The 19,082-nt window shown below is 61.7% G+C and overlaps 1 protein-coding gene across 7 annotated transcripts in view; it reads left to right on the top strand.

Moving 5' to 3' along the window:
- The first annotated feature begins 1,516 nt into the window (after nucleotides 1-1,516).
- Nucleotides 1,517-19,082, top strand: part of GRIN1 (glutamate ionotropic receptor NMDA type subunit 1) — a 23,760-nt gene continuing 6,194 nt past the window's right edge. For 3 of the 7 annotated variants that reach the window (XM_035016626.1, XM_035016624.1, XM_035016623.1), the window contains exons 1-16: nucleotides 1,532-1,789; nucleotides 4,325-4,459; nucleotides 7,039-7,215; nucleotides 9,384-9,446; nucleotides 10,223-10,323; nucleotides 13,552-13,673; nucleotides 13,752-13,926; nucleotides 15,305-15,449; nucleotides 15,547-15,630; nucleotides 17,403-17,544; nucleotides 17,626-17,753; nucleotides 17,936-18,100; nucleotides 18,175-18,293; nucleotides 18,410-18,522; nucleotides 18,596-18,744; nucleotides 18,846-19,003. In XM_035016626.1, the coding sequence (XP_034872517.1) occupies nucleotides 1,532-1,789; nucleotides 4,325-4,459; nucleotides 7,039-7,215; nucleotides 9,384-9,446; nucleotides 10,223-10,323; nucleotides 13,552-13,673; nucleotides 13,752-13,926; nucleotides 15,305-15,449; nucleotides 15,547-15,630; nucleotides 17,403-17,544; nucleotides 17,626-17,753; nucleotides 17,936-18,100; nucleotides 18,175-18,293; nucleotides 18,410-18,522; nucleotides 18,596-18,744; nucleotides 18,846-19,003 (2,234 nt within the window). Of the gene's footprint in view, nucleotides 1,790-4,324; nucleotides 4,460-7,038; nucleotides 7,216-9,383; nucleotides 9,447-10,222; nucleotides 10,324-13,551; nucleotides 13,674-13,751; nucleotides 13,927-15,304; nucleotides 15,450-15,546; nucleotides 15,631-17,402; nucleotides 17,545-17,625; nucleotides 17,754-17,935; nucleotides 18,101-18,174; nucleotides 18,294-18,409; nucleotides 18,523-18,595; nucleotides 18,745-18,845; nucleotides 19,004-19,082 lie in introns of all 7 variants that reach the window. The other 4 variants (XM_035016628.1, XM_035016625.1, XM_035016627.1 and 1 more) reach the window with 2 other exon arrangements.

Genomic DNA, 19,082 nt, shown 5'->3' with positions numbered 1-19,082 from the left:
AAGGGGTCGAGAAAGGGAGCATGCCAAGAGCCAAGGCCCTGCCTCTCAGAACCAGGGATATCCCTTGGTGTCTGTGTTTGGCTCTGGGGGGTGGGGTGGGGGGTCAGCCTAGTGGTGAGAACTGCAGGGAGACAGGGAGTGGGATCCGGAGGGGAAGGGAGTGGCTTCTCCCCTCTCTGCTGCTCAGAACACCACTTAGGTGTGGGGACGGCCCTGCTTCATCCCTACTGGGGGCTTTTGCAGTTGGGTTTGCAGAATCCTCAGTTGCTATTGGAAACAATGATGTCACTGCAGGGGGCGGAGCTTCAGCCATCCTTTGAGTTAGGGAAGTGAAGCACTCTCCAGGGGTGTGGGGACAAAGAATTAGGATCCTGAGGGTGAGAGGGACAAGAGAGGCTCTGGAAAGGGGCAGGAGGGGTGGGGGCTGGGAGTGAACTAGGAGAGGAAGAGTAGGGGAAGAGCAGAAGCAGGGGATATTGGCTGTCTACCCTGGCGCACACCTCACCGGAGCCAGGGCTTTCTGATGTCTAACCCTGGTCCCATCCGCTACAAACACAACTCCCTCTGGCTTTGGCTTCTGCATAACTGATTTGGGTCCAGACCCCAGACTCCGCTGGAAGACCCAGCTCAACATGGGGGCAGCCGCTGTCACCCTTTCTATTCTTCTCAACCCTCTGGGGGGAGTCCAAGTCACATGGCCAGGCAGATGGGGTCTCTCCCATTTTTTGAGCTTTTTGGAGAGGGGAGTCCCACTCCCTCCCCCAGGGGCATGGCTTAGGGCCTCTCCACACCCCTGGGTCTCCAGCCAGCAGAGTCAGGCCCCTAAATATCGTTGACTATGGGTGAGGACTCGTGCGCGCGCGCGCGTGCACACACACACACACACACACACACGCCAGGACACATTTGGTCATGTTAAAAGACACGCAAGGCTGCCGCAGGGACACGAACCCCTCTAACCTCTCTGAACTCATCTCCCTGCAGGTCACTGTCACACCCGCGCGTACACGCACACGCGCGCACAGCCTCCCCCCTACCCCTCGTGTGCTCTGATAAATGCTCGCACCAACGCAGGCGCACACTCTGGCGCGGGAGGCGCCGCTCCGTGTTGGGAAGCGGGGGCGGCGGGAGGGGCAGGAGACGCTGGCCCCACTCGCGGCTCCGCAGCTTCCGCGGGCGCCGCAGCGTCGGGACCAGGACCAGCGAAGCCCGCGAAGGAGCCGCGGCGGCGACGAGCTCTCGGCGGCGCCGGGCGCCTGGAGCAGCACCCGGACCCGCTTCAGCACCGCGGACAGCGCCAGCCGCGCCCGCGGCCGTGGGACCCCCGCGTGCCCGGCACAGCGCCCGCCGACCGAGGGCTCGGGTGCCCTCCTCCCTCCCGCAGACGTCCGGGGACTACGGCTCCGGGGGAAGACGTGGCGCCCCCAGCCCGCGGGATCGGGCGCGCCCAGGACGGCCGGGACACCCCGCTGGGGATGCGCCGAAGGCCCCGTATTCGCGCTGCCCAGAGCTAGGGCTCTGCCCGGAGCCCATGAGCACCATGCGCCTACTGACACTCGCCCTGCTTTTCTCCTGCTCCTTTGCCCGCGCCGCGTGCGACCCCAAGATCGTCAACATCGGAGCTGTGCTGAGCACGCGGAAGCACGAGCAGATGTTCCGTGAGGCGGTGAACCAGGCCAACAAGCGGCATGGCTCCTGGAAGATCCAACTCAATGCCACCTCCGTCACCCACAAACCCAACGCCATCCAGATGGCCCTGTCGGTGTGCGAGGACCTCATCTCCAGCCAGGTGCCCACCACCCCCCACCAGGGCTCCCGCAGCGCAGCTCTTACCCCTCCCCCCACCGCCTCCCCACCATCCTCCCTCTTCTACCCTTCATCCCTCCTACTGTCCCAGTTTCATCCCACTCTTTCCTAGCCCTCTTAAGAGAGGACCCTGAAGCGAGCTGGCTCATGTTGGAAAGGGCTGGTCTCACTAGCAGCCAAACACCAGTTCCCCATCTTGCCGCATCTTGCTCCCCCCCCGCACTGGTCACCTGCCACCCTGGTCAGTCCTCACAAGGTTCCAGGGCTCCAGGTCCTGACTCATGTGTGCAGACGCGTGGCAAGCATTTCATGGTTTGTTTCATCACTGTGTCGGTGAGGGGTGGGTATCCTGGGCTTAGGGGCAGAAGTGCTCTCCCAGCCCCAAGCACGCACTGTGCGCAGGTCTTTAAACAGGATGGGGCCTGGGGCCATCTTTGTCTCTGCTTCTAGACCTCCTTCCCTTCCTCCCTCCCCTCCCCCCATCCATGGGTTTGTCTGAGATGGGAAATGACCCAGGTGTTGAAGCAGAGTGTTCTGGAGGGTGGGAGCAGGGACTGTGCATGTGGGAGGTGTCCGGCACAGCGTGGGATCCGCTGACTACCAGCGCTGCGGGGGAGGACATGACTCCTAGGATTTTGCCTGTCAGAGCTGTCCGCCCCTGTGCCGTGCTGCCTGCTGAATTCCAATGAATCCACGGGATCACTGCAATGCAGCCCTTTATGTAAGAGTCGGGACCGACACTGGGCCAAATGATGCTCATCCTTGCTCACCTGCCAGACACAGCACATCTCTGGACATCGGTGGACGGGCACACTCACGCATGCATGCATTCACATCTGTGTTTATGCACAGAGATGCCTAGACTTACATTAGCACACACTCATGCACATCAGCATTACACAATCGATTGCACATGCTCACTCACACACATCTGCCCAACACACATGCACAGCCATGGACACACACGCTCATGGGCCACACGGTGCTTGGCACACCCAGGCGCACATGCAAACAGGGGCTCAATCATGCACACACATGCACATACATATAAGGACATGTTGGGGCATACATTTATACACACGCATATTCCAGCACACACTTGTGAACACCTGTATGATCAGACACTCACGCAGACACAGACTGGGCACTTTTGGGTGCAGACTGGAGGTGAGGACCCGGGAAGGGATAGCCAGTCCAAACAGCTCCAACTGCAGAGGCTGGGGCTGAGCTTTGCTCAGAAATCTCCCCCTCCCCACCTCACAAGCCACCTCCATGCTCCCAGCCCCGAGCACGAGAGATAAGACTGGGTGAAGTCTTCGTGGCCAGCAGCTTAGGTCACGTGTCCCATCTGGGATGAGGGAGAGACGTGAAGAAGAGGAATTAGAGAGTCCGGGTAAGGCCCTTTCTGGGGTCCCCTCCTCCCCCTCACAGTTATGCCGTCTGTGAGCATTGTTCCCTCAGAGAACAGCCAGTGCCAGGAGCAACGGTGACGGTGACGGCAGCAGCTGCCCCTCGCGGGGTGCACCCTATGGGCGAGGGCTGCGCTAGCTTGGCATCCGTCGCCTCACGTATGGGGCTGGAGCTTGCCACCCCCCACCACATGAGCAGGAAGAGGTGGGCCCTGTGGCTCACAGACTGGAAGGCGGAGTTGGGACAGACACAGGTCCTTCTAACGGGAGGGTGGCAGGGAGTTGCCAAGCCGTCTGCTCCCTGCCACCACCCTTCCCCTGCCTTGGAGGACTGAACCACCGGCTTCAGACCTGCCTGCAGGGGCCGTGGTCCAGGCAGGAAGGCTAGGCTGCCCGCCCCTCCCCAGCACTCTCCTTTCTCGAGGATGTGGTCAGTGCTCAAAGTCAGGACTGGGTCTGGTTCAAACTAGGCTGAGCTCAGCGGGCCCCTGGAAGACACCTGCAGGACTGAGGGCACCCGTGACTCCTTGCCTGGCTTCTCCCAACAAAGCTCCATCTGCAGTATTAGATGCAGACCTTTGGGAGCAGCTTGCAGTTTCTGGAGCACTGGCCTCCACGGCCAGGAGGGACAGTGGGTGTGCTCGTCAGCATGATACGGAACCAGCCACTCTCGCCAGCCCATGCTGGGGGCGATGTGTACCTCCTGAGACAACCCGAGAACAGTCTATGCCTTCCCTTTCAGGGTCTCAATACACATCCCAGGACAGTCCCTCCAGTGTGAGGGGTCAAGGGAGGCCCCAGGCAGGGGAAGTGCGGGGAGGGGTCTGTCATCTCCCTGTGTGTCCTGTCTGCCCCCGGAGTCTTGCTCTGCCTCTGACTCACTCGCCCCTTCAGTTGTTGTAGACTCTGAGGATGGTTCTAGGGTCTTGTCCCCTTGCCTGGGGGTGTGTACCCCTTGGGCTGCACGTGCGCACAAACGGTACCCCTGGATACCCCCACCCCTGGCCTGCTGAGTTCAGCCTCCACTGCTTCTGGGCAGCCAGCTCCAGTGCAGTGCCCATCCCACCCTCACCCCCCACTTGAGCTGACCCTGTCCCCTGTGTCCACAGGTCTACACCATCCTAGTTAGCCACCCACCTACCCCCAACGACCACTTCACTCCCACCCCCGTCTCCTACACAGCCGGCTTCTACCGCATCCCCGTCCTGGGGCTGACCACCCGTATGTCCATCTACTCAGACAAGGTAAGCCTGACCACTCAGTGGGGACCCAGCTGGCTCTGTTCCTGTGTTCACACCCAGTGGCTGAGTCCGGCAGCCCAGGGCCACTGGCAGCTACCCTGGGGAGAGGGAGGAGGGCAGAGGCACAGAGGCGCTCAGACCACGGGCTCTGGGCTCGAGGAGCAGCAGGGTGAGACATGAGCTCATGCATTCATGCATGTTCACACACTCATACCCATACACAGAGCCTTAGACACACACAGACTCACTGACATGCACGCACATACACACCGATACACATTATCCTAGCATGCAAACTCAGACTCACACAGATTCACGGATACAAATAAACCCATACCTTCACACCAAGTTCATGTGCACACAGAAACATAATCCCATGAACAAACACTCAGGTACTCTTACACACATTCACACATATGCACACTCACATGCACACCCACACCATAATACATGCTCTTACAATACCCTCACACCAAGTTCACGTGCACACACAAACACATTCCCATGAACACTCAGGTGCTCTTACACACACTCTCACACATGCACACTCACACCATATACACTCTTACACTCACACTCACATACACCAACGTGTTCACCCTCCCACACACTCATGCTCCATCACACACACACTCACAGGCACACTCATGCACTTATACTCATGCCCCCCCACACACATACACTCACTCTGTCAAGCGACAGGCACCAACAACAAGCCCTCGGAAGCAGCAGAGGTTCCCATGGCCGGGAGAAGGGACAGACAAGTGGATTTTGGAGAGCTGGAGGGAGCACTGTCAGGGTAGGAAAAGCCTGGAAGGGGTGCACCAGACAGCCATGAGGTTGTGGGTCCCCAGCCTTTCCCGCTGCAGGGCACAAGTGAAAAAGATGTCCGCATGTGTGCAGGGTAATGGAGGAGGCAGTTCATGGCAGGAAAGGCTATACTGGGGTCTGCAGGCCCTGGGGCTGCAAGCACCAACACTCAGCAGCATATAGGACTCTTGTGGCCCCCGGGTGGGGAATGGGGGTCTGGCTGGAGCCATGCAATCCTGGAACAGCAGCTGGAGGAGCCAAGAGGTCACCGAGCTGGTATCCCATAGAGGTGGGGAACTCGTTCTAGGCCACACAGCTCTCCCACAGCATCTGCTGTGAGAGATCCTGGGACGACTCATCAGCTGGGGAAGCCAAGAACCACCAGGAGGCTGGGAGGGCCCCACAGCCTGCTCCACATCTTCCTCCAGACCTTGGGCTACATGCATACAGATCAGGAGGGGCCAGAGGAGGGGCTGTGTGCTGGGGGCTTCCCAGTCTCTCATCCCCTCCAAGTCCATCTTGCTGAGAGTCCACAGTTCTAGATAAAGCTGCCTAAGGCATGGAGGTCATCCCAGCCAGGGCCAGGGGGGTCTGGGGAGGTCAGGGATGGGTCTGTCCAGAGGCCAGGGGAAAGTAAGGTCAGTGCCAAAGTTTGTCCAGGAGGCCCCCAAGGGAAGAGGCCGGTTGGAGGCTGGAACGACAGCTCCTCCCTGAGGCTCTGGAAGCCCCAGCACGTAACTGAGGCACCCAGACTGTTCAGATGCACTTAGCCCTCAGCTGCAGAGAAGTGGGGGACCCTTTCCTGTGCCCTCCAACCTCCTTAGCTGTCTGGCACCAGTCCCCTCGTATGCAAAAGGAAGGAACTGTGCTCCACCCAGGAAAGCAGCTGGGAGGAGGCACCCTCTCCCAGGGCAGAACCCCAGCCCAGATTCAGATTGTGGCCCAACTCCCTGGTCCAGCATGAGGACCAAACCTCACAACTCCGCCCTGGCCCCACTCAGGGTCCCAATCCACGGCCAGTCTGTGCCCAACAAACAGACCGGGAAGGCCTGGGTCAGAGCCAGTCCGAGACCCCAGCTACAATCCCCTTGCAGCCATGCTGGCAAGGGGATGAGGGCCAGAGGCAAAGGGGCATTCTTGCGCTCAGGTTCCAAGGCACTGCCCCCCAGGCCACAAAGAGGGAGCAGGTGGAGAAATGATGTGGACATCTCAGAGGACCACAAGATCAGCGTGGGACTAGCGTTCCCTGGGTAGACATGGAGGGGTGAGACTGCAGAGGGCAGAGCCTGCTGCGAGCTCCTGCCCCGTCCTGCCCCATCCTGGCAGTTGCATGTACACACAGAGAAGGAAGGCAGGGTCAGCAAGCAGCAGCCTCTGGACTTGAAGACAAGAAGTATTTGGCCCCAAGTAAAGACTTCTGGCAAACACTACAGTTGTGTGAATTTGGGAAGGAGCCCTGCGAAGCCCCAGTGCGGATCGTTGAGAGGCTCTGCCGGGAAGGCCGCCAGGGAGCCGGGGAGCTCATGTCAGGGACAGTTCCAGAGACCTGGGCAGACACCGAGCGCTGTTTCTCAGATTGGATGGCGTGGGGGACAGCAGGGGCACTGGGGTCTCTGCTCTGGCAGGTGGCCCCCAGCGGTGTGAGGGTAGAGCTAGGAGGAAGCAGGGTCCCGGGCTGTGGGGTCTGCTGGCGTCTGCAGCCGTAGGAGGGCAGCGTGCGGGAAGCGCCCCCATTCCCCCGCCGGCCCCTCAGCCTCCCTGTGTTCCCGCAGAGCATACACCTGAGCTTCCTTCGCACGGTGCCGCCCTACTCCCACCAGTCCAGCGTGTGGTTCGAGATGATGCGCGTCTACAGCTGGAACCACATCATCCTCCTGGTCAGCGACGACCACGAGGGCAGGGCCGCGCAGAAGCGCCTGGAGACGCTGCTGGAGGAGCGCGAGTCCAAGGTGAGGCCCGGGCCGCGGGCGGGAGGAGCCGAGGAGGAGCCGAGGAGCCGAGGAGCCGGAGGAGCCGGCGCGCTGCCTGCGCTGTGTCTGTGGCCCGTGTGTGAACACCCTTTCTTTCCATCGTGCATGGTCAGCACCACTACGTCTGGCGAGCGCCCGCCCCAGCCTGTTCTCGGCTCATTTCACTCGCTTTGCCATTAGTCGAAATCTCCTTCGTGTCAGTCCCTGCGGGGCGAGGGCAGGACCACCTGGAGCTCCGCAAACACCCCACCCCGCCCAGCGCAGCACCCTCCGCCTCCCGCGGCTGCAAGGCCCGCCCCCGCCCCCGCCCCTTGCAGTTGCGCCCGCGTCCCCGCAGCCCCCCAGCCCCAGCGGGCCGAGGCCCCAGCCAGACCGGGCGCGGCCCCGCCCCTCCTCCCCCACCCCCCCCCGACCCCCAGCGGCCCCGGAGCCCCAGCGACCGCGCGTCGTGCCCCTCCCCCAAAGGACCCGGTACCCTCCCTCCCTGCATTCCACGACCTCACCGCCCCTGCCGCCCTCCCCCTCTCAGCCGCCCATTGTCCTCCCCGAAGCTCATCCACAGACAGCTGCCACCCCTTCTGCCCTGCCTGGGCTCTGCCCCCTTGGGGCCTCCCGCTCCCCCCACCGAGCCCCGAGGCTGTCCCCTCCTCACCTCACTCCCACCATGGGGCTGGGCTCTGGGTTCCTCCAAGAGACCAGTTACCCTCCTGGCTCTAGATACACTGACCAGCAGCCCCAGCCTGGCCCCCACTCTGTGGGGCCGCAGAGAGGGCAGAGTGGCCATTTCTGGGGGTCCATGTGACCCCCACCCCCTTCCTTGCCCGCCCCCACTGCCAGCTTGAGGAAGTCCAGGGTCCCGCCTTCACCCAGCCCAGAGCCCTGAGCGCTCAAGCCCTGTGCCATGGCCCCTCAGTTAGGATGGAGGCCGAGCCCGCAGCGGGGTGGGGGGAGGCCTAGGCTGGGGCGGGCCCGGGGAGGCCAGACCAAGGGGGTGGCGGGAAGCATGTTCTGTCTGCGAAGTCAGAGCTGGCTTCAACCAATTTAGTGCCAACCCCAGGCCCCTCACAGGCCCCTGCAGGGAGTAGAGGGCACCGGCTGGGGTGGGTGAAGCCAGAGGGCAGACTCAGAGGTTCCTGGCGGGGGGGGGGCCCTGCTGTGGGAGATTGGCTGAGTCTGAGAGGGAGGGCTGACCACCAGCGCCGTGGGCCCCCCTCCTCCCAAGACAGCATCCCCCAGAGCCTGGCAGGCTGGTCACCTCCTGGCAGGCCCACCGGTGGCTGCACACACTCACTTACACGCTTACCGGCCGTGTCCTTGCACACCCACCCACGTGCGTCCCTGCTCACAGGGGCATGTGGTCATTCCCAAGACAATCCGCTCACACTTCACATCTCCCACAGCCTGAGACCGTGCCTGGACCCGCACACAGGTCTGTAGCCCCCAGACACACTCACCCCACCAACTCACACATGCACCCGCTCACGTGCCCGCACGCCTGCCCACACACACACGGGTGCGCAGATGGCACTGACCCTCACTTCCCCACCAAAATCTTGTGTAGGCTGACACTTTCACACAGATGCACGCAGAGGCACACCACCCCTGTGCGCACGCACGCACACACACAGTCCTATCACACTCGCTCTCCAGTGCACACGTGGGCCGACGGCTCTGCACACACTCATCAGTGAGAACAGGCACCTGGGCCTCTAAGGGAGATAGAGGGGAGGATGCCAGGAGGGGAGGGACAGAGGGGACAGGGCCTGAGGGAGGGGCTGCTCACCCCCATTCAGGACTGCCTGGGGTGGGGCGGGCACTGCTGGGACCACACAGCAGGTGCATGGCAGGGGTGGGGGAGGCAGGTGGGACCCCAAAGGGACACAGACAGGGCCGCCCTTTCTCCCAAGTGTGACCTTTTCCAAGAGCACAGCTCCGTGGCCGGGAGCCCCGGTGGCCCCCGTGCCCCCTCGCCCCCAGCACTGCCCCGGCCCCCAGCCCGCTCGGGCCGCGGTGTTTGCGAGCTCCAGGTACGTGCCCGTCTGCAGACGTGCCGAGGAGGTGGTGTGGTTGCTTCAGCGCCGTCATTTTCAACCGTTTATAATCTTCTTCTGTGTCTGCATATTTTCTCTGTGCACATTATTCATCAGAGTAAAAAAAGGAACTATGAAAACCTCGACCAACTGTCCTATGACAACAAGCGCGGACCCAAGGTATATATGCATGGACGTGCACGCCACCCACCGACTAGGGAGCCCTGGCCTCCGGCGCCTCGGCCACTAGGGCCGCTGTCGGCCTGGCTGTGCTGCGCCGCAGGCCTGAGCCTGGAGGAGAGTGAGGTCGTGAGGCAGGCAGCGGCAGGCAGGAGAGGGCAGGAGCGGGCCTCGCGGGTGTCCGCGGCCCGCCCACCGCGGCCTCAGCCTTGGCCTGCACCGAGAAGCAGGCACGGCCGGCCGCAGGAGGAGCTGCTCTCTGGGAAGTGCATGCGAATCTCTGGGACCCCCAGGGTTTCCTCGCGGAACCCAGGAGGGAGCCCACCCGCCCACCTGCCCGCCTGCCCCTGTCGGTCCAGCCGCTCCTGCAGGGGCCTGCAGGGTCAGGCCTGAGAGGATCTCCCGTGGTTTTGGAAAAGTCGGCCCTATCTCTGCACCCGGTTGCATTCCAAAACTCTTTTCTGTTTCCTGTCCGCTGCACGCATCCTTCTGAGTCTCGGCCCACTTCAGCTTGCATGCTCAGTGCAAAAGTGAGGACAGGAGAGAGATGGAGCGAGCGCAGGAGAGCGAGCAGGCTGAAGAAAGGACAGCAGGCGAGGCCAGGCCAGGCCAGGCAGGAGCCAGGCAAGCAGGTGCACAGTGCAGGTGGCAGGTGCAGGCCGCGGAGGCCCTAGCTAAGCTGCCTCTGGGCTCCTAGCAGCTGCAGCCCGACTCTCGCCCCTGAGGCGCTATGGCCCTGCCCCAGCCATCTGCTAACACTCCCGCTCACACCGCAGGCTGAGAAGGTGCTGCAGTTCGACCCGGGGACCAAGAATGTGACGGCCCTGCTGATGGAGGCACGGGAGCTGGAGGCCCGGGTCATCATCCTCTCTGCCAGGTGAGGCTGGGCTGGGCCCCTCCCCCTACTTCGCCTGGGGCCTGCCCCTGGGCCAGGGGCACTGCGGGGCTGATGCTGAGTTTCAGCTTCCAAAATGCCCTGTCGAGGAGAGCCCCCCCACCCCCGCCACGTATACCTGGAGACCTGGCCGATGCAACACCCTCTACCTGTCCATCCTTCCTCCTTCTAGTCACCTGTGGCTGCTTGCTCTGAGATGGGAGATGGAGAAGTCCCTGCCCTCAGGAAGGCAAACATGGCCCAAGGGCAGAGATGTGACCCAGGACTCTGGGAGCCGGGCTCAGGGGAAAAGCCCAGGGAAGGGACATGTGGGTGTGCAGGTGAGCCCAGGGGAGAGGGCCACAGCAAGGAGAGACGGTTCCTGGGACGGCAGGATTGGAGCAGATGGGGTGGGCAGCAGGAGAAGGGAACCAGTTAGGGACCTGTGGAAACCAAGCTATGGCCAGCCAGCGCCCGACCCCCACCTTGACCTTGGAAATGAGACCCAGCAAAAGTTTCCCTGTCTGTAAATGCCTAAGTTCCCCTGGGAAGGGAAAGTCCAGGCCCCTGGACTAGGAAAAGGAAGAGCCCCGCTCCATGGAATAGCCAGGAGGGCCTACATGGACACACCCCGGTCTGCCCGTTCCTAGAAGCGCCACTGGGCTCCAACAGAGTGGAGAAGGACAACAGGGTCACCCTGCCCAGAGGAGCGTTCCCCAGATGCTGCTGTCCGGCAGACCACAAAGAGGAAGCAATACTCTGAGTTGCGGGGCAGGTGTCCGTTTGGACATTCAGTCAACAAATCCCTGACACAGACCCCGGTGCCCCACCTCCCGGTGCTGGGGAGGGTGGGGCCAACCAAGGCTCCTTGGACTGGAAGGCGGGGAGCCCCTCGCTTACCAGAGCCAGGAGCTCATCCCCTTCTGCCCCTGTTTTACAGCGGCTAACCTGGGCTCACGCCAACCACTGACCCTGGGCACTGTGGGGAGGGCTCCAGGAGGAAGGTTTAAGAACAGGCCCAGGCAAGGCCAGGGGCTGCCCCGTCCCTCCCAGGGCAAGCCCTGCCCAGAACAAGCCCTACGGGAAAAGCCCCACCAGATCCTTCCGTGTGATTTTTCAATTTGTTTATACTCCCCCTCATTCATCATGGGGCTTGAGAGAGGTTCAGTGGGTGTGGTGGGATCAAAGGATGGGCGGTTGGGTGGACCAGTAGACAGACAGACGGGCAAATGGACAGTTAGCTAACAACCAGAAGGCCCCTTCAACCAGGACAGAGCAACTCTAGGAACACGCACACCACACGCCACACGCACGCACTTCCCCCACGTGAACATACGCTGCCAACAAAGGCAGAGCACTGCTATTACCCATACAACCACCAACACCGCCCTCGGACCCACGCAAGGCTCCTGCCCGGACTGGGAAGAGCGGAAGGTACCCCTCCCCTCACACCTGGGCGCCTGGGAACACAGACACCCGCGTTGCACGATGGGGCCCCCTCCGCCCCGCGCGCCCCAGTTCCCAGGAGCCAGGGAGGCAAGGGGTCGGCACACACAGGTCTTCCTGACCCCGGTACTTACACCTGACACACTGGTTCCTCCTGCCTGAGGGCCCTTGAGAGCATGTTGTGGACAGGCCTCATGAAGCCAGTCTTAATTTCTGAGCAACTTTCTATGGAGTGTAGAGAGGTTGTGTCTCCAACTTCCTTCTTACCTTCTGAGACTGTCCTTTCTGGGACCAATTACTTCCCTAAAACAGTCTGATGGGTTGATCAGGATTTTGCCTCCACCTTTCTACCGGTCATAACCATTCACACAGACACAAGCGTGGGGGTGCACGCGGTCCACTCAGCCAGACGTCCCGGAACTGAGTCGTGTCACGCAGACGGGCTTCTCTGCCAGCTTCACTGGGCAGCCTGTGCCCCTACTGGGCAGTCCTGGCTGGAGGCTCTGCTTTGGTCCCGGGTGAGGTGCTGCCCGGGGCACCTCTCTGTGCATGGCTTACATCGGGCAGGAGCATGTCGTGTAGAACAAACACTGAAGGTCTGCGTGTCCTCTCTGGCTAACCCTTGAGAAAACTGGGGGCAGGCCCCTTAGGGAGTCTAGAGCCACCTTAGTTTCCAGAGTCAGTCATTGTGAAAATAACCCAACACTCAGACAGTCCGCCCATCCCCTCTGGACCCCGCATTAGCCAAATGCCAGCTGTGGTCTCGGGCCATCTGCGGCCAGGTCCCGGCTGGTAGAGAAGGGAAGGTCAGAGCAGGGGGAGGACCCCCAGGGGCCCCCACAGCCCCACCAGGCCCAGATCCTTGTCCTGACAAGGGGAGCCCTTGGGGACCAGGTGCACAGGGGCTCACCTGTTCGGACACCCCGAGAGCTCAGGATCACATGTGCCTCCAAGGCAAGGCCCTGCACTGCGTCCTGCCACCGCCCCAGCCCTGGGCGGCAGGACATGCACAGCTGCTGGGCAGCGGCTCTCGGCACGCATCTCTCTCGAGCAGCTTTCGCTGCAATGCGGAGGGCAGTTCCCAGGCACTGGGTCCCACCACCATCTGACCAACCCGGAGCATCCCCCGCCCTCAACTTGCATGCGTGGATGTGGAGAACCAGAACGTGTAGGGCTTGTCCAGGAGGTCGAAGGGGCATGGGCTCTGGGGCGACTGTCCACGCACAGACCCAACTCTGCCAATTACCATTACTTGTGTGCTTTGGGTGCCTTGGTTTCCCCTCCTGCCACAGGGATAGTACTGATGTCCGCTGCATAGGGATACCGTGATAATTAAATACAAGAGTCCGTGTAAAGCGCTCAGAGCAGTGCCTGGCACCTGGTGAGCAAGCGAGCAATCAACAATGATCCCTTACCATCTGGGGCACCCTGACCCTGCTCACCAAGGCAGAGGGCCAGCAAGAGAGGCTGGAAGCTCTGGGGGTCTGGGCCCCATTACCCCATCCCTACCCTCCACCACCATCCCCCTCACCTCTGTTGCGGGGCGGGGGCGGGGGGGGCGGTCTCCTGGCCCAGGTGTGGGCTGGCGATGCAGGCTGGTACCTCTGCACCATCACTGGACCCAGGAAGGGCTGGGCCTGTCACGTCGGCAGTGTCCCCAGGGCTCTTTCCAGGCGAGGGCAGGGCTGGGGGGGAGGCGGGGACAGACCCAGACTCCAGAGGAGAACCCGTAGGTCCGGTGGGGAGGGGCTGGAGTCCTGGCTCGTCATGCCCTCTGCCCCACAGCGAGGACGACGCTGCCACCGTGTACCGCGCAGCCGCGATGCTGAACATGACCGGCTCCGGGTACGTGTGGCTGGTGGGGGAGCGCGAGATCTCAGGGAACGCTCTGCGCTACGCCCCGGACGGTGAGTGCTGGGCCTCTCTGGGTCCCGGTGGGCAGGGGTTCCCCACGGGCTCTAAGCGCTGGACCACACTCGCCCCAGGCATCATCGGACTGCAGCTCATCAATGGCAAGAACGAGTCAGCGCACATCAGCGACGCCGTGGGAGTGGTGGCCCAGGCAGTGCACGAACTACTGGAGAAGGAGAACATCACCGACCCGCCCCGGGGCTGCGTGGGCAATACCAACATCTGGAAGACAGGGCCGCTCTTCAAGAGGTGGGCGGGCTCTCTTCTAGGGGTGGAGACTAACTTCCAGAGGTGGGCGGGGCTAGCTTCTAGGGGTGGGCGGGGCTCTCTTCTAGAGGTGGGCGGAGCGTATCTTCCAGAAGTGGGCGGGGTTCTTTTCTAGAGGTGGGTAGGGACTATCTTCCAGAAGTGGGCGGGGGCTTTCTTCTAGATGTGGGCGGGGCTTTCTTCTAGATGTGGGCGGGGACTATCTTCCAGAACTGGGTGGGTTCTCTTCTCCAAGTGGACAGGGGCTCTCTTCTAGAGGTGGGCGGGGCCTCTTCCAGAAGTGTGAGAGGTTCTCTTCTAGAGGTGGGCAGGGCCTCTCAGGAGATGGGAGTAGTTCTCTTCAGCAGGTGCAGATACAGTCATCTCCCCGACTTCCCTCCTCTTCCCCCATCTCTCTCCCACCACCACCACCTGCATTTCCACTGTGCTAATCATCCACCTCATTTCCAACACTGACATTAACGCTTCAAATGTCAGTGACGTCATGGCTGCCTCCACTGCTCCTGACCCCACCTTTTAACACTGCAGCCAACCCTGAGACCCACCCCACCTACACAGGGTGGCTGACAACCCTTGGGAGGAGGCTCCTGCTGCATTTGGGGACAGGGGGCTTCCAGGGACCCAGCAGATCAGACAAAGGAGACCCCAAGGACGGAAACCAAGCCTGTAGAGAGCCAGGATTGGCCAGATGCCCAAGCGGATGGCCACAAGGGGGCAGGACATACGCCACAGCACCCTGGACACTATACCACTCAGCCCATCACCAGATCCACCCACCCCACTAAATAGCAAACACTGAGTAGCATGTGCAGAACAGTTATGGTGCCCACAACAGGAGTATACGCGCAACTGCAGATCTATGCAGCATGTGGGCACAGGCTCAGAGAGGCGTGTGGCACACACACGTGCCACAGGTACGTGCATAGGGGTGCATCCACACAAAGATCACGTGTGCTCACATATATGGCCCGTGTGCACACATACACACGAGTGCACACACACAAGACAGGACCTCAACCCTACCTCCCCCACTTGCTGGTGAACAGGCCACTGCATCCTACCTGGACTTAGTCCTCCTCCTTTGTGAAGCAAGGATGGCTGCTGGGAGGGAATGTCCCAATCCACAGAAAGCCCTCGAATAGGGTCTGGTGCTCAGGAGTTACTGGGCTCCCGTAGCTGTGTTATCCGTCTGGTGCTGGCAGACTGGCAGACCGGCACACCGTCCACCAGATGCCCAGCACGAGGGTCTGACATCTGCTGATCTTTCCTTCTTGGGATTGAGACAGAAGAAGGGGCTTGGGCTCAAAAGGCCAGGGAAAGGGAGCGTCTCTGATAAGTCTGCCCACATTGCCTTCTCCAGAGTGCTGATGTCTTCCAAGTATGCAGACGGGGTGACAGGCCGCGTGGAGTTCAATGAGGATGGGGATCGGAAGTTTGCTAACTACAGCATCATGAACCTGCAAAACCGCAAGCTGGTGCAAGTGGGCATCTACAACGGCACCCATGTAGGTGGGGGTCATGAGGGGGTGGGGGCTGGGGCCTTAGGGTCCTGGGGCCAAGACCCCTGCGTGGCCACCCTCCATCTCATACTCCCACCCCCAGGTCATCCCCAATGACAGGAAGATTATCTGGCCAGGTGGAGAGACAGAGAAACCCCGAGGGTACCAGATGTCCACCAGGCTGAAGGTAGGGATCCTGCCCCCCTGTGCCAGCGTCCACACCCCTGACGCTCCATCCAGCTCCTCGGGCCCGGGGTGGGGGGACAGTGAGGCCAATGAAAGTGACTGAAGGAAGTGGGGAATGACCGGCACCTGGCTGCTGTAGGCCACACTTGGCACCACAGAGGAAGCAGGGAGAGCAGGTGGAGGGATGAGCAGAAGCTGCTGGCCCCCCATCCCATGGGCTCTCTCCAGTGCCTCTCCTGATGCAACTCCACTAAAGTCTAGAGAAGCCGTGTGGGACAGGACTCTCCTGGGGATGAGCTGATAGGGGACAGAGGAACCACTAGGTAGTTATTCTGTGGACCTCAGCTGAGCACTCTCCACCCTGAGTTCTGGTTCTTGAGATGCCACTTCCACACTCATCAGTCCTTTGGGGAGTCCTAACCACCCCCACCCCCACCCCCAGTCTTCACAGCCTCCTGCCATGACTGAGTCACACTGTCCTTTTGGCCCTGTCCCCCACCACCGGGGCATTCCCCATAGCAGGCTGTTCCCTCCTTGGCTCTCTCCCTGGGCCTCTGGGGGCTCCTCCTCGGCTGGCCTTTCCCCTCGAAATTTCCCTTCCTTGCTCCTTTGGGCTCATCCCTCCTTCACAGTCATCATCGTTCACAACAGGTAGCGTGGGCTTTTCCAAAGCAGTTCGATATCTTGTATTTAAAAGTCTGAAAGTAGGAGCCCAAACACTGATGGCCAGATGGTCCCATTCAGGCTGCCAGATTGCAGATGGCTTTGTACAAGGTCTTTTGGTCTCACCGATTTTTTAAAGGCACAAACATATATTGCTTGTATAATAGAAAAACATTATTTTTTAAAAGAAAACATGATGAAAGTTTACAAAGCAATAAGCTCCTTCAGGTGCTCCCAATCCCCCAGGGGGGAAAAGTCAAAATGCTGCCCTTGCAGCTGAGACTCTGGCCAGCCCACCCCTGCAGACCCACCCTCCCCAGTGTGCCAGACGGTCCCTCTCAAACTGATCCCTGCCTACTCTGCATGCCCAATTCCAACATCACCTCCTCTGGGGCCCCTCGTCAGTATGTTGCATTTGGTTCAGCCCCCCATGTCCCATATGTGTCCTCCTCACCCCCAGCCTCTGGGCCCATGAAAGACAGGGAGAAGAGAGAACCCCAGCATGAGCCTCAAGGGGGCCTTGGGTTGAGAGGCAAGCTACCAGAGAGAGGACAGTGACCACAGAGGAAAGAGGAAGGGAGCAAAGCTAGGTAGTCAAATGCCCACTGCTGAGGAGGCTGAGGGCCAGGAGAGGCCAGGTGATCAGATAAGGGTGATCCCTGTGGGTCCCAGGTCCTGTACAGACTCGGGGTGGATGCCAGTCATACCCCTGTCCTCATGGTAGGCAGTGGGGGGCAGGATGCATGCTCTGGGCTGGGACAGGGAGTTTTTCATCCCTGAGAAATCAGAGAAGGTGCGGGGCAGACTGGACATTCCAGCAGGCTCTGACGGAGGGAGTAATGCATAAGCCAATACCCCAAAGACAAGTGGCCAAGAGGAGGGGACAGTGTTTCAGGAAGCCATGAGCCTTCTGAACGCTGAGTAGTCTGGGGACCCTCTAGGGGACAACAGGTGGATGTTGCTGACGGTGGCCAGGGAAGATGTGGAGCTGAGCAGAGGGGCAGCGGCTGGAGGTGGGGGGACGTCAGGGATTTGGAGGGCGTCCAGGGGAGTCTGGGGGCTTAGGGTGGGTGGTCCAGGCCGAGTCTTCTCCCTCCCCCTCCCCCGCAGATTGTGACGATCCACCAGGAGCCTTTCGTGTACGTCAAGCCCACGCTGAGCGATGGCACATGCAAGGAGGAGTTCACCGTCAATGGGGACCCGGTCAAGAAAGTGATCTGCACTGGACCCAACGACACGTCGCCAGGCAGCCGTGAGCGCGGGGCTGGGGTGCGGCGCGGGGCGGCGCGGGGGGGCCGGGGGCTCGCGGTGACGGCCCCCGCTGCGTCCCTAGCTCGCCACACAGTGCCTCAGTGCTGCTATGGCTTCTGCATCGATCTGCTCATCAAGCTGGCGCGCACCATGAACTTCACCTACGAGGTGCACCTGGTGGCTGATGGCAAGTTCGGCACTCAAGAGCGGGTACGCGTGAATTGCTGGGTGCCAGGAGGGACGGACCGGGCCGGGGTGGGCGGGGCGGGCGGGGCCTACGGACTGGGTTGGGGTCTGGAGTGGGTGGACCCAAGAGCTGAGCTCGGGCAGGAGCCTGTCGCTGGAGTGGCGCTGACAGCGTCCGCGCGCCCACCGGCTGTATGGCCCCACAGGTGAACAACAGCAATAAGAAGGAGTGGAATGGGATGATGGGCGAGCTGCTCAGCGGGCAGGCGGACATGATCGTGGCGCCGCTGACCATCAACAACGAGCGTGCACAGTACATCGAGTTCTCCAAGCCCTTCAAGTACCAGGGCCTGACCATTCTGGTCAAGAAGGTGGGCAGGGCCCAGCGCGGCTGGGGTGGGGTCCTGCGTGAGCTCGGGTGGCGCTGACAACCGTCCACCTGCAGGAGATCCCCCGGAGCACGCTGGACTCGTTCATGCAGCCCTTCCAGAGCACGCTGTGGCTGCTGGTGGGGTTGTCGGTGCACGTGGTGGCCGTGATGCTGTACCTGCTGGACCGCTTCAGGTGAGCGCGGCCCGGGGGCCGGACACCTCCCTCTGCGGCGGGGGGCGGAGCCGGGCGAGGGGGCGGGGCAGGGCTGCCCCTCCCGCCCTCTCCCGCCCGCCCTCTGCGCCCCGCAGCCCCTTCGGCCGGTTCAAGGTGAACAGTGAAGATGAGGAGGAAGACGCGCTGACCCTGTCTTCGGCCATGTGGTTCTCCTGGGGCGTCCTGCTCAACTCGGGTATCGGGGAAGGTGAGGCCGCGCCCGGCCGCATCCCGCTCCGCCCCTTCCCGCCTGCCGGGAGCTGACCGTCCTCTGCCCGCAGGCGCCCCCCGAAGCTTCTCAGCGCGCATCCTGGGCATGGTGTGGGCCGGCTTCGCCATGATCATCGTGGCCTCCTACACCGCCAACCTGGCGGCCTTCCTGGTGCTGGACCGGCCGGAGGAGCGCATCACGGGCATCAACGACCCACGGGTGAGGCCTGGCCGGCTGGGGGCGGGGAGCGTGAGGTCAGCGGAACTCTGCCTGGGGTGGGCCCCGGGAGCAGCCGCGAGCCCTGTCCTCTGGCCCTGCAGCTGAGGAATCCCTCCGACAAGTTCATCTACGCGACGGTGAAGCAGAGCTCGGTGGACATCTACTTCCGGCGGCAGGTGGAGCTGAGCACCATGTACCGACACATGGAGAAGCACAACTACGAGAGCGCCGCCGAGGCCATCCAGGCCGTGCGGGACAAGTGAGGGGGGGGCGGGCGGGACAAGTCACGTGGGGGGGACTGGCAGGACAAGTGGGGCGGACGGGTGGGCGGGACAAGT

The sequence above is a fragment of the Mirounga leonina genome, unplaced genomic scaffold (assembly GCF_011800145.1).
Source record: "Mirounga leonina isolate KUSES-001 unplaced genomic scaffold, KU_Mleo_1.0 Mir_170, whole genome shotgun sequence".
In the NCBI taxonomy this organism is placed as follows: Eukaryota; Metazoa; Chordata; class Mammalia; order Carnivora; family Phocidae; genus Mirounga; species Mirounga leonina.
Note: the sequence above shows the minus strand (reverse complement) of the source record. Positions and strands in the feature narration are given on the sequence as shown.